Source organism: Melopsittacus undulatus, chromosome 2 (assembly GCF_012275295.1).
Source record: "Melopsittacus undulatus isolate bMelUnd1 chromosome 2, bMelUnd1.mat.Z, whole genome shotgun sequence".
NCBI classification, from domain to species: Eukaryota; Metazoa; Chordata; class Aves; order Psittaciformes; family Psittaculidae; genus Melopsittacus; species Melopsittacus undulatus.
Genome location: NC_047528.1, coordinates 114,044,010 through 114,060,028, shown reverse-complemented (window position 1 = coordinate 114,060,028; position 16,019 = coordinate 114,044,010). Strand labels below are relative to the sequence as shown.

The window sequence follows — 16,019 nt, the reverse complement described above, 5'->3', positions numbered from 1 at the left end:
ATTTTTAAAGCATACAAGAAGAAAGGGTTTTTCTCCCAACATCTTAGACAGAGGAAGAGCAAACATGTCTGAGGAATTTCTGATATTTTGTCACAAAATATTCCTTTCTAAAATGGAGATTTCACCAGTAATCCATCCTGCAGTGAAACAACACAAGACCTCTGTTCTACGCCAGAAAACTCTACTTTCCTGATTTCTTTATTCTTTGATTAGGGTTTCCACTGTATTGAGATGTGTTCCTACTCGAATATCATCAAATGGCCCTTTGAATTTATTACTAAATGATGTGAAACTCAGACCACAAGTAAAATAATGAAAAAATCCTTATTGAAGTCCCTGTTCCTTAATGAGAGAAATACCAGGGAAGAGTTAAGAGCATTTGACACGCTGTGCTCAAATGAGCAAAGTCTGGCATATGAAATGAAGAGCACATCTTAGTATGTACATTGGAAAAAATCTAGCCAACCACAGTGTAAAAGGTTGGTGCAAATGTTGCCTTATTAAAGGAAGGTGACTAACCAGCAACACCTTCAAACTATTATTTTTGTACAAGTGTAATGTCCTGAAATCCTGGATGTGGACTGACACTTCACTGTATTGCTAAATGTAAGCAAAATTGATCATCAGGCTGTCACAAAGAGTCAACAGTCTAAGTATGTGCAGCAGCCCAAGTGCTAGCAATGAATCACCTCTTGCTTCAGAAAGAAAACTGGATAAGCATCCTGATTTACAGGAGAAGAGTCATAACTAAAATGAGTCAAAAATACTACAACTGTGAATCTAGAATAAAGAAAAAAGGATGCAGAAATAGGGGGGAAAAAAGACTGAAAAACAAACACACTTATTTTTCAGGAAAAAAAATACAAAATACACTTCATTAGATGGCCATGATAATAATAAACTTCTTCTGCCTTTTTATCTGCACAACAAACATCACTACTATGTAAATGCAACGTGTATCTGAGATGCAATTCTTTACACTTTCATACAGGACCATAAAACAATTTCATGAATATTCTGTAACTGTCTGAATATTCATAAATAAAATGATCACAGGTCAGTTCACAAATAACTATTCTCATTCGAGTATAAATAATTGGAATAAGAAACTATTACTACCTTAATTCTTTATTTCAGTGAAGAATTCTTTATTTTACCCTGGCTAAGAGTGACATTTGCAAACAATTTCGCTGCTGTGCAGAAAAGCTACCTCCCTTTTTCCTCCATCCGCAGGAAAATCACACAAATACACGAAATAATAAGTATGAATTTTAAGCAGGAGATGACTGAGTTAGCTCTAGTAGTTGATCATAGGTCATGTTTAATTGCTTCCTTAACAATAAGAAGTGTACTATGTATAATTTAATTAGCAATTCAAAATTGCCTCTAGGTATACCTACATAATAAATAACTACACTCATTGCAATAATGACCAACGTGTTCTCTCAGGCACATAAATAACCTTCGGTATATTGACAATTTCAATAGTAATAATACAAAGCACTGAAATAGCTGATTTTTACCTGCAATGGAAATCAATAATGTACAGCCAATGCAGCTGTACAGTAAAATAGACTTAAAACTACTCCGTCTGTTGATTGGAAAAAGGCTGAAGACCCAAATCAAAGTGGGAAAAGTAGCAAATAGATTTTTAAATATTTTTTTTAAATCACTGTAAAAGAAAATATTTAATCTTTAAAAATCTTTATTTTTCTTCTGAGATTCCTGATTTTTTCATATCAAACCATAGAGAACAAAGACCATGGAAAAAATCCTTGTTCCTTTTCATGAAATCATCTACTTATTTGAAAGGTTTTCCCATTTTTCCCTCAGGCCTCCTCCATATCTAAGCTGCAGAAAATGATTACGTTTGTCTGATATAATGTACTAAGTTGCCTTCAAAAACTATTTCAAACTGTATGTTTCATTTCTAGGAACCGTGCGATTCATTACTTGGGGGTTGAGGGTGGAAAGGAGAGTACCCAGCTGCAGGGGAAAAGTCTGAAAATAGCTCCTAATTCCTCTGTGCCACGAGCAGCCAGTGGGTAGGAAATGAAACCCTGAACCGCTCCCTTTCCTGCCTCATTCTCTTCTTCCCTTCCCAACAGTGATCCCACTTTCTGCCTGCTTCTCTTCCTGATTTCACCATCACTTCATCCCCAAGAGAATAATGCACACACGCAGAGCTCAACATTAAAGTGAAGCTAACACAACAGTGACCCTGTCCATTCACTGATGTGTTATGTCCCTGCCCCTGCTAAGAGAGCCCCTCAGAGCAACACAGGGCACCCAGTCCTCATCCAGGCTGAGCTACAGCACTCCTAGTTTTGATGCGTTACTCTTCTACCATTTCTTAAACCATGGATAAGTCAGGAAAGGCCAGGAACATCCCAGACCATCAGGTGCCCAAGAACACAAACAGGAGCAGGGCATCTGACATGGCAAAAGGACAAAAGCAACAAACGCCCCAGATGCTTTTCATCCCCTTTTGGGGCTGAACTGCTTTTCTGTTAAAGGCTGTAACCAGACTGGATTACTTGCCTGTGTGCCCCAGATGTACTCCATCAAGCCTCTCTCCATTTTTTCTAAATCAATTATTCCCAAATTACCCTGGATAAATGATGCTCAGCACCTTCATGTAACTCGAGCAATCAGTCTTGAAACACTTTTAATAAACAGCCGCTTCACAATTGAACCTTTCATTCCAAGAAGCAGAACAAGGGGCTGTCCCCAAAACTGAAGCTGCATTATATTACTATATTTTCACAAAAGCTATTAATTATTGTCCATTTCTGTAATGGCACACTGCTAGGCACTTCCACAGCAGCCCTCCCTTTCCCCAGCCCAGGCGCAATTTCCTGAGTTATGGAGTAAACAGAATTAGTATGTGCAGAATAAGCTGAGCAGTCTCTAACGGGGCAGTGTAGGCTTTCTGCTGCTCTGTCAGTGTTGCAGAGACCTGCAGAACAGAACTGTGATGTTACAGTCTTATGTGGGTAACACTCCCGAGCATTGAAGTGAATAACGTGACTGCCTTGCCTCTAGGCAGATGGAGACTTTGCTAGAGTTGTTTGATGGTAAATTAAGACCTTTTTTTATTTGCTCCAAGAATCCTGGCACAGGAAACCCCCCAAATCCTACAATAATAAATCTTCTGTTTATCTTTTAAATTCTGGAGCAAAATAAAAACTATTAGGCAGTCACGACCATATGCTGCATTCTGTATTTTCACAGCTTCCTACAACCTTCTGGCATTGAAAAGATTAAGTTTCCTAAAGTAAAAAACAACTTCTCTGTTTAAAATAACAGCCTTGTTGCCTTGTACGGAGCACTGGTTTATTGTACGACACAATATAAAAGCAAGAGCACTTAAAAATTTCAAAGATGGGCATAATCCAGAAACCTGTGTGTAATCCAACATGATAGTTTTCACTCTATCAGACATTTACAGCAAAACTGAAAAGCAAAGGAAAACATGATCCTTCCATAGCATAAAAGTGATCACCCATGCATTAACCTCACTGTCGTGATTATTTTACTCATACAGACTGACACAGAATTCCAACAGACAAAAAGAAATCCCTATACATAAGTCAAAATTATCCCACTCCTGACAGCTGCACTAAGGGGGGAGGCTGCTTTCTGGCTGTCAGTGTCTGTTTTAGGCATTTCAGAGCAGAAATCAAGCAAGAGGTCAAGATCTCTATGGTGACTGCACCTTCTTAACACCACTGAAAATAGGGTCACAAAAGCTGTGCCCTTGAAAATCAGCACCATGAAGTTCTTTGAAATGCCTTTTTTTGCCCGGGGGAAATGGCTTAAATCACAACAAAACTACATTTGCATTTATCTGTGCAAAATGCACTCATATGCAAAGCTGAAAAAGGAATGAGAGGGCAGCACTGGGATAATAACTTAATCAAACTACATTATGCTCATAGAAGTGTTAACAATAGCACTAAGAAACATCTAATAACTGTCCTCTGAAAAGGATCATCTGAGCAGAACAGAGGACAATCCAGTGGCATGTAAGTGTAAAAAAAGTCAACCTGTGAATCTCTCCATCTATTCCCAAGGTCCCTTCTTCCACAGCAAATTTAGACTTACAGAACTGATCCACAAGCATTTCAGGGATAAAACATCAAGAACCTAGTTTTGAAGACTCTCTAACCTACACATTGTATGCACCATACATTTCTGAATGTTATGTTGTGTTCTCCTTCAATTTTCTGTCTACAAACATCCACAGAGTTAGTCAACACTTTTGATATCTTATTTAGTGATACTACTATCGACTAATGCAGCTTCTTAAGAAATCTACAGTGCACAGTTCTTTACTCATCAGAGAGTTCTCTATTTCCTGGAGCTCCTAAAAGCAGAGGCTCAGGTTTGTTAATTCATTGGTCATGGGAAAAATGTTAATGCAAGCCAAGAGTGCATCCAGTCCTTGAGTGAAGCCGAAGAACTGTAAGTCATTCATAATTATTCTGTGTGCTCTGGCCCACTGATTTTAAAACCATTTTTGCTGTGGCTGCATTCATATAAATATGCTGATTATTAATATGATTTCTGTCAGGTCTTAACCAGTTGCTTAAGTACTCTTCAGAAACTGTAAATCAGTTCTTTTAGAGGCGGTTGGCAATAATTTCTTCACAAGCTCCTTTCCAAGAGCTACACATGGGGACATTGCAGAAAATGGCCATTTAACAATACTGGAAGATTTCCTTCCCGAAAAGCAAAGCCTTAAGAGGAATGAGCAGGTGTAGATGCAATGCATTGAAACCATTCACTACGCAGGGACTGAATTCTACCATTCAGGAGTTTAACTGAAATTTTTATACATATATATATATTTATAAAGGTGAATATATACATATTTACCATATATATATTTATGTGGTGAATTGACCAAGAAAATACAGCCTTGAGAAATAAAAATTTGCTTATGAAATCCTGCCAAAGTTGGCAAATAATTTTACTTGTTAGAAGGAAAACTGGAAGGCAATTTTGAATATCACAGTGCTTGGTTTCATTATTATCTAAACCAAAAATGTCTCCTTTTGTAATTGCAAATTCATGTTGTAATTTAGTTTTTAAATATTTTTTTTAGATATTTAAACAAGGAGGTTTGGGGATCCATTTTTTTAAATAGTTGTGTAACTAAAAAAAATTCAGTATTTTGATGATGCAAAAATGAATATTTAAAGGCTGGGCAAAACCTACGTTTTCCTGTTTCTCAATAAAGTTATATATATATATGTATATATAATAGCTTTTATTCAACCTAACTTGAATGCCTCCTCATGATCTTCACTTTTTTCTGCTCAGTCCCAAAATTAAAAACCCTCCTCTGAATTTTCCTGTTGCTTCAAATCCACTGTTACTGGCCTTAGACACTTACTAGGTGGAGTCTTCCCTCGAGCAGCTGTAAATTGACATTTGCAAACATACAGCAAACACTGGACAACCCACTGTCACAGGGGATGACTTGGACAGTCCTTTCACCATCTTTACAACACTGTCATATCAGTAGTTGAACTGAGAAAACGTCATACAGAAATTTTGGTGTAAATAGTATTGTAACGAGTGCTTTTGCCACTTCTCGGGTGGATTTACTGATTCATTGTTTTCTGATCTTGCAAAATATGCAATTAGAAGGTGCCTCCAGCAGGAATATTGTTGCTAGAACTTGAATTGGCACCACATTTCCTCACAGAGTTTTAAAATTTCCTAATCTGCTTTCAAAACTATTTTCTGTTTAATCTTACTATTATACCGTGTTATCTTTCCCTAGCCCTTCTCACCAAAGCATGCTACAGCTTTTACCACAAGAAATGCAATGACATTTTATTTTGAGGCAGCAGATGCTTCGCGTGCAGAACATGCAGGATTTGTAACCTCCCTAACCCAGTATTGGAAATAAGCAGAAAAAAAAAGCTACAGGTTTTTTTTTCCTCTGGAAATAAAACTGGCTCAGTGCTGCTGCACAGTGTACTCTACCTGGGGAAACTCTAGTTTGAATAATAAGCCAGAAAAGCCAAATCTTTCGATGCCCTGCTATGAAGAGCTGCTCTGGGCAGGACGAGGCACATAGAGCACTGGGCAGCCCACATTCACCCACCTTTCCCTGTACACCCAAATACAAATGCTGCTCTTCCTAATGGAGCCACACAGCTTCTGGGCTGGCAGGTACTGACCATTTGTGTGTATACCCAGCCTGCTTTTGCTGCCAGGATTTAAACATCACTTCCAACCCCATTACTGCAAAGCAATTGTTTTGTTCAGGAGCATGTCAGAGAGCTGAGAGCTAGCATAAAGTCCTGGGATTCCATGAACAGGCACCAGCAAGCTCAGCCTCTCCAGGAAACAATATTGAAGAATATTTTAGAAGTCTTTTACTTCTTTATTTGGACTTGATTTTACATCACCAGCATAAATTATGGAACTCAATATGGACACCTGGAGTGATTTAAATCACACCTGAATAGATTTTACTTGCATCAAGAACTGGTGTAAATGCCATTTTGAGCCAGGTCTCAGTATATTAAAATCTCTCGAGTGCTCTTGGACAGATTTTAGTGCATCTTTTAAACTAATATAAGCTTATTAATCTAGATCAGAAGGCAGAAAATAAAGGGAAAGTTAAAAACAAACAAACAAACTACGAGTAGCCTTTGAAGACATAATACTGTAAGCAAAGACTCATACAGGAATCCAACTAATTAAATAGGAACAGTGATCTGTGTGAACAGAGGTGACTTAAGTGGCACCCACTGTGTTGTAAAACAATGCAAACGCTCTTTCCTGAATGTAGCTCTTGGAAGACATCTTTCAACTTTTTCATGTGAAAAAAAGCATCATTTTTCCTTAGAGACAGATACAGATAAAGCAGGACACTTCTGCCTGAGGAGAGGCTAGCTGGGCTGATATTTGATATAAGCGCTCAGTCCCAAGTGGGAGGAGGGAGAAGTGATTGATGGTTTGTAAGGAATTGCTTGACTTTTGCTTGTAACAGAAGCTTTGTGGACCCTCCCAAAGTTTTTGTCAAAAACAAGAAACGTATTTGAAATGGCAGCTTTGCCCTTCCCTGCAGACGGAATAAACCTGTGTAAAAAAAACGCTGCAGATTTAAAATACATATAAAAGAAAGGAAGAGGTTGTTTGACAAACTGCCCTTTTTCTAGCTCTTTGCTACTCTGTAAGGTTTGTCTCTATTATTCTATTACCTGCCCCCTTAATACAGCGTGAGTAATTTACCTCTCTGCAGGAAGAGCTTCACAAACCCAGCAGCAGGAGTTCGCCAATTCAGGAAGACACATATTACCGCAGAGACAAATCCTTCTCGCTCTCTGTCTCCTCCGCCTCCAAGGTCAGAATTGCATGAACCTGACTAAGGCAACCCCCTCCCGAGCCCCCACCGGGCTCTCCTGGCTCTCATCTGGACAGCTCCATCTGCCTCCTCTGGGCAGGGCAAGAGCGTTAGCTCTGCGGCCAGAGTACGGGGGGAGCAGAGGCATTATGAGGGTCAGATTTTCGCGTTTCCTCCTATCGTATACACAAGGGAGCAATGGATCTGAGCTCGGCATCCCCTCTTTAGTAGGCAAACTGATGATCCAACAGGTGGAATGAATTCATGCAATCCCAGTCACACACACATTTGTTAGAAAGACATCGCATTAGTAAATCCCATTCCCAAGGACTTCTGCTACAGGCAAAGCTGATGCTGTCTGCCTTGCACCTCGCTGTTACGGAGCGCTGCTCACCAGTAAATCCTAAGGACCGTGCAAAGGACGATGCACACCAATGTACCCTACCTCAGGAAAGAGATGAGGAAAAGTTTTCTGCCAGCTCTCGATATCCCAGTCCCATCCACCGAGCACTCAAACAAAAAATGAAGTGAGAAACTATGTCTGGAACTAAATTAAGTCACTTCTTATTCTCGCCTTTAGCAGCCACTGCTCGAAGAGTGGGTCTTCACCAATATGAGCATTCAGAAGCAGTGGTATTAGCAAACAAAAATCACGTATTACCAATCCCATTTCTCCCGCTTTTACAACCCGTTCCCCTGCGGCTGTGCAGGGGGGGAGGAGGAGCAGGTACCCCGCTGCGGAGCGGGGTTGGCGTGGGCACTGCTGCACCCTCCCGGACTGGGCACAACAACAACGCGGAGAGGTGAAAGAGACGGTTTTACTCTTCCTCAAGCCATTGGATCTTAATCTTAGAGATAAGCGTCTATAATAAACACGATGTAGGTTTGAAAACGTGTGCCGTGTTGTTTTCTCTCGTTGCAAAGCCTCGTAGCTGCTCGCTAATGTAGCTTCAGGAAAACATACAGAACAAAAAACAATTCATAACGCAATGTCTTCGCGGCTTGACAAAAACAAAACCCTCTCAACATGCCTTGTTTTCTTGTCTTTTGTTTTGGTTTGTTGTTTATTGCTTTGCTGTTGCCGGTTTTGTTAGGGTTTGGAGGGCTGTTTTTTGTTTGTTCTAACGGATGCGTGCTTTTTTAAGATATGCAATGAAAAATACCGGTGGGATGTGCGACGAGAAGACTGCACAGGCGAAATTCGTTTACAGATTCACCGGCAAGTTTCTTTGAGAGGAACGGGACCGTTCGAAAGCCGAGAAATCACAAGTTTTGAACCTCACTGTTTTGCTCTGCCCACAAAGCGCCCATGCAGCGCGCCTGACCGGGTACCGACCCCGGCCGCCCAAAGGGCAGCCGTGGTGGGGAAAGCTTCCTCGGGGAGAAGTGCAGCAGAAAAAAGCCGTCTGAAACTTTCGACAGGGAAAGGGCTCTGCTCAGCTCTGCCCCGGTCTGTCCCTGCACCCCTGAAGTGGCAGAGGAAAGGGCCGGCGAAAGCCACTGCTGTAAACGATGATAAATAATATATACATCAAGGGAGGCAGCTCGTGGGCCCCCCGTGACCTTTCCGCTGCTCAGGTTTAATCTATAAATACCCAGAAGTTATCCGAGCCCATTGTTTTGCTGCCCTCTGAAACCAAACCTGACAAGGGGACGGAGAGGCGACCGCCGTCGCCAGCGCCCAGATACTCTCCTCCTCCTTATCATCCTCCTTCTCGTATGTATCTTAGGGGCGGGAGAGACGAGGGCCTGCAGAGGATAGGGGGCTGCTGTGCCCGGCGGCTGGCAGCAGCATGGGGAGGCTCCAGCGAGCCCCGTGGCGATCCCTGTCCCTCAGCCCGGCCGCGGCCCCAAGTGGACCGGGAAGGGAAGAGGAGCAGAACCGTTGTAATTTCTTAATTCCTTTTCACAACTCTGTGATTAAAATCCGCATGCGATTAAAATCCGGCTTTATTTCTCTCCCACACTTCCCCCCCCCCCATCCCCCCCTATTTAAATGAGTCTCGTAAAACAGCACATTAACTCTGGCGACAAGATTCATGGTTCAGACATAAATAACTTGGATGCTCGGGAGATGTTTTTTTACAAACCTGTGAGATTTATCCGCTCGCTTTTCTCACCTTTCCCAAACCTACACCGCCCCGGCACCCCCAGCCTGCCCACCTCGCCTCAAACGTAAAGACGCGGTAGGGTGGAGGGGAATCTCTCTTGCACTTGGAATCGCCAATATCGTCACCGAAAGGTTTGGGCAAAGCTGGAAAACCGCTGAGGGATTTCACCAAAACGGGGGAACGAGGGAACGTTGCCTCCCACCCCACCCCAAGGCTGAGCTTTGTATATACCCAGCACCGAAGGCGCGAAGTCCCCAAGCCGAAGGGGAGCGGGGCCGCCCCACCGATACCCCGCAACCCTCCATGGGGCGCCGAATTGTCACTCGCGGTGCGGACGGAGAGGAAAATCCTGCACGGGAAAGAGCCGCGAAAACGAGCGCGGAGCCTTACTGTTCCCTTGGCGGAGTTTGATTCCCAGCGACGAACGGTTTCCAGCCCTTCAGACCCTCCTGAGCTGAAATTGAGGGGGTTTACGCGAAAATATCGATAAATGGGGCTAAAGCGGTTTCCGTTATCACACGCAAACCAGCACCTAATTCCCCAGTCCCCAGTGTAACCTCTGGGCCTCTCCGTAAGCACACCCGCACCGGTAATGCCTCCGGCAGAAGGAACAGCCCCGCGTTCCTCGGGAGCAGCGACTTGGAGTTTTGAACCTTTGGGACGCTATAAAAACTCCCCTTTTTTTCTCGCTAGATGGCTGGAGATTTGGCAAGTTCAAAATACTTTAGGTGTAAAGTTTGTTCTTAATTGGGTCTTGTAAAGCTGGAATTTGGTGGCCATTATAGAGCCGCTAATCAATTTTCACCCAGCAGCAAAGGTACACCGCGGAGGATTTAGCTTTAATGAAGTGACTGCGCAAATTACAGTGGCGGACTTTATTTAAAGTCTATCAACCTCCTCAAAATGATTTCTCAAACTGTTCTTGATTTCCTTTGCTTTATGAAAAACATCACGTTTGCTTTCTAAGGTTTCAGGCATTAGCAGCCATCCTCTCCCGCTCTCCAGCTTAGCGCAGGGAAGTTTTCCAGGGTTTTTTATTTTGAATTCGTAGAGAAGAGGGAAAATTAAATATATATCTGACTGTGGCTAAAAATTAAAGAGAGACGGTTCTTAAAAAAGACTGTTGCAAATATCTTCTCTGTTATTGGAAAACGGATTTTCCTTTTTTTTCCCTGTCGTTTCATTCGCGGATTTATCATTTTGAACAGGGAAAACTTGGAAGCCGCGATCTGTAATTTTTAGTGCTGGCTCTTTTGATCACTCCTGTCCCCTCTCCTTGGAGCCCTATGAGAGGAAGGTCCCAGGCACCAGATTTTACCTCCTTCTCCTTAGGCTCCGCACCGGGAACGGCTGCTGCTCTTACAAGCAAATTTGAAATACGGTTCCTTGAGAGCGGAGCGGGGCGAGGTCTGCACAGTTCTCAGTCCTTCCCTCCCTTCAAAAACACTCAGTAGATTTCATTTTACATCTCAAAATAGAATTATTTCTCACTTTTTTGTGGGTTTTTTAATTATTTTTTATTATTTTGTATTTCTTTTGTTGCCTTTGTTTAATTATTTTTTTGGGGGGGTTATGCTGCGCTTTGGGCAATTGATGCTCATTGATAGCGCTGGGAAAGTCACGCAATAGAAAGAAATCAATTAAAATATTTAAAAGGTGTTTTCTTCTCCAAGTGCCGCGGAGTGGACTTGGTGCGAGTGAGGGAAATCTCTGCCCTTTCTCTGTCTGGGTCGCGCACAGAAATGGCTTCACCTTTGCTCCCCACCCTTCCCAATATGAAAGAAAAAAAAGGAAGATAAACTCTCTAAACTTCTCCTTCTCCGCACGCTGTGATTGTGAGAGCGGGGCCGCTCCCTCTGTCCCATTCCAACGCGCTGGAGAGCGGGGCGGGAGGCAGCGCGGAAGCGGAGGGCAGCGCGCTTTCACCCCTCGGGGTCACTACTTTTTCTGGACCGTCGTTTTAGGCCGGAGAGAAGCGGCCTGCGGGGGACACAGGAGCGGCCCGGGGGTTTCGCTTGAGCCAAATAACGGCTCCAAGAGACCGGCTCCCTTTAAATAAAAATGAATAAACAGAAAAACGTTTAAAATTAAACATGCGAATACCAAGAGGGGAGTCTCATGCTCTCTCTCTCCAAATACGAGACAGCCAAGCTAGGGCCCGGGGCCCGGCGCTGCTCCCTACAAGCCGGTTCCCGGCAAGACCAGGACGCCTCGGAACTCCCCTCACCCGCTGCTCCCGCTCCCTCTGAGGCCCTTTACCCTGCCGGGAGCAGTGTCCCTATGACAGGGAGAGACGTCCCTCCCCGGGCCGACCCCCTTCGCCTGCACTGTTACAGAGCGAGGCCGCACCGCTGAGCCCCGGTGTGCCCTACTCCGGGCCAAGAAAAAGGCCCCCCAGCCACTCGCTGCCGAGTTGAGCCCGACCCGTGGAGGTCTTGGGTATGAGCTCTTCACAGGGTGCGGTATGTGTGCGGGAGCCGGCGCTCGCCTTGGAGTGAGGCTGGTCTGGGGAACCCGCCTCCTCCACTGAAATGTCCTGTTAGGGCGGCACGGTCTCCGCGGGGCAGATTCGAGGTGGTGGCCGGTGTGTCGGAAAGCCGCACCGAAGAGGAGAGGGTTGATCCCTCCCGTGGGGGGGATGTGAGTGTCGTGCCCCACTCTTTGCCCCCCGAAGCAGACGGCTTCCGGGGAAGCTCCGGAGCAAGATGAAACGCGTGTCCCGAGACACCCGGGAAGGACAATCGCGACCGGCAGGCACCGAGAGGGAGGAGAGAGGGAGAAGAAGGAAGCGAAGGGGACACGCCGTTCCCTCCCGGGAGATCATGGAGTTACGGAGGGAAGAGGGGGGTGGGGAAGAATTAATAGGAGAAAAGTTCTCGTGAATCGAACAAGGGAAAAAGCCTAAATCCAAGGAATCCCCGCAAAATCCGCCTCCCCTTTCCTCCTACCCCCAGCCCCGGATGTTTCTCCGGACTCGCTGTCCGCCCTGCCCGGCGCCGCCCTCCCGGCAGGCAGCTCCCGGCAGGGCTTCGCGGAGAGCGGGGCTGGGGCAGGGGAGTTCCGAAAAGAAAGTTGTTGCACTAACCGGGGTTGAGGTCCAGGCACTGAGTCGGGTCTTCATTGTCCCCTAGCTGGCCGCTGGGGCTGAGGCTTTCCATGGACAAATCCAGCCCCTTGTCCTCCCAGTCTCGCAGTTTCCTCTTTTTATTTGTCCCGATCAAGGCTTCCACCGAGAAAGCGTGAGCTCGGGAGCTGAGGGCCACCGCCGATCTTCGCCTCTCACTCATCTTATCCCCCAGCCCGGACCCTTGGGCGGACGAGCGACCAGTGGCTGGGAGAGCAGGGCTCGGGGACCGGACGTAGAGCCTCTCGCCTCTGTCTCCCCCCACCCGTCCCCAGCTGCACCCCTAGAAGAACCAGCCCTCAGTAGACTCCTGAAGGCACTACATGAGGCTGCGATACTCCGTCGGCGGAGCCGGGAGGGTGTGCTCAGCGCAGGTCCCCAGCACTTGCTCAGAGGGGCTGCAGGCTGGATTATTTTTTTCCCTCCTTCTCCCCTTTCCTTCTGTCTCTCTCTGATTGATCCAAACTTCTGGGATTTTTTTTTTATTTTTTTTTCCTGCAGGAGCCGGGCAGCCTGCGTGCGCCTGTCAAGGGGGGGAAAAAAAGAGAGAGGAAAAAAATCCTCTCCGCGGCCAATAGGAAGCAACGATCGGGAGAGACCCAAAAGCTGCGACCCAATGGGGAGGGGAGGGAGACTCGGGCTTAAGGGAGAGGAATTTTGGCCATCTGAGTCCTGGAGCACCGGTCGGGAGAATTAACTGTTTGAAGATCGGGGAGCCAGTAGGAAAGCCATAGCTCTAAATGCAGAGAGGTAACAACTCCCCCACTTCGCTCCCCGCACCCAGGGGCTGCCGGCACCTAATCCCCAAGCAAAGTGCCCCCGAGGGGCTTTACCACCCGGGGGTGCGGGTGAGGGTCTGGTTTTCAAACGTCACTTATGCCATGTATTCCTTGCGCTTGCCGGCGGCATCCGTGTTTGGTCTGACAACAACAACGTGCTGGGGGGGGGGGGGAACTGCACTTCAAAGCGATGCAGGAGACGTGGGCAGCGGGGCACATGGACTGGACCCCTCCCTTCCCCTTCCCCCCCCAGGCAGGGACAGCGCCTTCTCTTTGGGAAAGGGGGGTATTTTTTATAAATACATGTATATTGGTTTTTTCCCTTTCCCTGCTTACTCTATCCCGACACTACCCCCCCCCCCCCCTCGTCTGCAGCAGCTCCCAGTCTCCTTGTGCGGGAGCTGGCAAGAAAAAGGAACAAGGGCCGAGTTTGAGAAGGTGAAGGAAGCATCGTGTGTTTTCAGTAGCTGATGGGACAGCGGAAAAATAGGTGAAGTCAAACGAAACACCTTCCAGGGAAAATACGGCAAGGAAAGCCGACGGGGATAATCTGATCCAGAGGATCGAGTACACGTTCAAAATAAATAATAAATAATTATAAAGTGAGGGAGAGAATTACTATAAATCGAGCCACGGTGGAAAAGCAGGCGAAGATACACACCGAATGTCAGGAAGGGATTGTTTTGGGCTAGTGTTTCTCCGATGCTCCCCAAAGGTGCAGAGCTGCTTCCAACAGCGCAGGGGAGATCGATATTTTTCTTAGGCGATTTCTTTTTTCAATGGGGCTGAAAAGAAGTGAAGGGGGCAGGGGATGGAACACAAATTCTTCTTTTAGCTCCCAGAGTGATTCCTACGGCGCCCACATCTGCATGGCCAGGCCCGCTCTTCCCGGCCTAAAGCACTGGCTCTCACCCGGGTGGCAGCAGCCCGCCGGTGTTGCAGACGCACGAACGGGAATTTGGGATGAAAAGCGAGAGAGAAGCCTCTTCTTCGGGAAGTCCCAGGAAAGCTAAGCCCTGTTATATAGGCCGAGAAACAGGTTTTGTGCGTCCCCGTCACCCGCTCCATACCCCCTCCCAGCTGATCCTTTCCCCTCCCCTCTTGTTCATTGCCTTTGACAGGTCACACGCCGAGGGCTCACAGCCGGGCACAGCGGCCCTGCCACACGGGGTGTCGTGTGTGTGTGTCCTTGTCCCCTCCCGTCAGCAGCCGGAGGAAGCGAGCGGCAGAGGTGGGAGCATGCGGCGGGACTGACGGAGGAGCGGGGACTCATAGCGGGCACAAGCGTTTCCAGCTGGTGCCCAGCCTGTGTGTCCTTCCCCCGGAGAAGGGATGTCTCACAAGCAAACAAACAAATTCCGTTTCCCTCTTTCCAAAAGCCTCGGGAACACTCCTCTGGAAGACAGGCAGCAGGGAAGGCTTTTGAAGAAGCTGGAGGAGATTTTAAAAAGAGAGCCCAAGAAAACAGAGGATTATTTATAGCGTTTTAGCGAGAGGAAACGGTGTTGGAAAGGCAGGGCGATTTAAACGAAATTTTGGGGCTGATGTAAGAGCTCAGAAATACGTTTTCCAGCACGTTAAGCGTGGTTTTACGGGTGGACAGTTTGAAGCAGCACCCCCCGTCCCCCTACCCTTTTCGGGTCTCTTACCTAGGGGCTCTCCGCTCTGCTGCTCGGGGTCTGCGAGCCGTGTCAGTGCCTTGGCAGCGGGACCCGGCCAGCCTCCACGGCAGCAAGCGGGAGTTCCTGTGCCAACACGGCCCCTAATTGTCAGACCCGGGTAGCAGGGACGGGAGAGGAGCTCCCCGCGGGGCCGGCAGCGGGGTTCGGGACCGCGGGGAGCCACAGACACCGCCGGCAGCTCCGCTCCAGCCTCCCTGCCTCTGCGCCGATGCTCGGGAGAATTAGGGCAGCTCGTACTCCCTCTGCCCGTCCGCGCCGGGCAGTGCAAAGGCGATAAACACAAAGGCATTGCTGCTCCTCAGTCCGAGCGGAGGGAAAGGGCAACCCCCGCAGCGGCCTTGCGGCCCCGCCACACGGGGATGTGCCGGGGGAAGAGGGGAGGGATGGGGATGGGGGGGAGGGAGCCCACGCTGGCCCCTCACAGGGATCTCTGCCCCCTGCGCTGAGAGTGCTCTCCCGGAGAAACCCGTACTCCTCAAGCCGTGGGATGGGGGATTCCATCCAGCCTTTGCACCAACATCTCATTTGCTGAGCAAAACGCACCCGCGCTGCGCTGCCGGCACCCGGTCTGTTCCCGGGGCTCTTCCCAGCCGGAGAGGTGATAGGGACAGGGTCCCCCCTCCCTGAGGCAAACGGCCTAAATCTGAAGCCGGTCTGGGCTTAATCTGGATTTAAATCCGATTCTGGCCCCCAGCCGCCAGAGATGAATGCGTCCCTTTGCCTGGTCTTTATTCCAGACCCTCACTCGCAGGGGTTGCTCCCATTAAATCCAGGAAACTGCTCCCTGGAATAAAGTGGCAGGAGCAAGGGTCGCAGGGCCAGGCCCCGGGGTTTATAAAGAAATCATTCACTCCCGCTTTTCAGTTGTTGTAGAGCGAGCCTGAAAATATTTGTTTAGATATGGAAATATTTTTTGGGAAAAAAAGGGAAATAAAGGGAGCCGGCTGCGGGGCG

General features: G+C 47.1%; 1 protein-coding gene across 2 annotated transcripts in view; it reads right to left on the bottom strand.

Moving 5' to 3' along the window:
- Positions 1-15,372, bottom strand: part of TBX15 (T-box transcription factor 15) — a 96,020-nt gene extending 80,648 nt beyond the window's left edge. Inside the window, exon 1 of one of the 2 annotated variants that reach the window (XM_031046881.2) lies at positions 15,033-15,372. In XM_031046881.2, the coding sequence (XP_030902741.2) occupies positions 15,033-15,354 (322 nt within the window). In that variant the 5' untranslated portion in view covers positions 15,355-15,372. Of the gene's footprint in view, positions 1-12,565; positions 13,059-15,032 lie in introns of those variants that run through there. The other variant, XM_005146627.4, reaches the window with a different exon arrangement.
- Between the last annotated feature and the right edge of the window lie 647 nt (positions 15,373-16,019).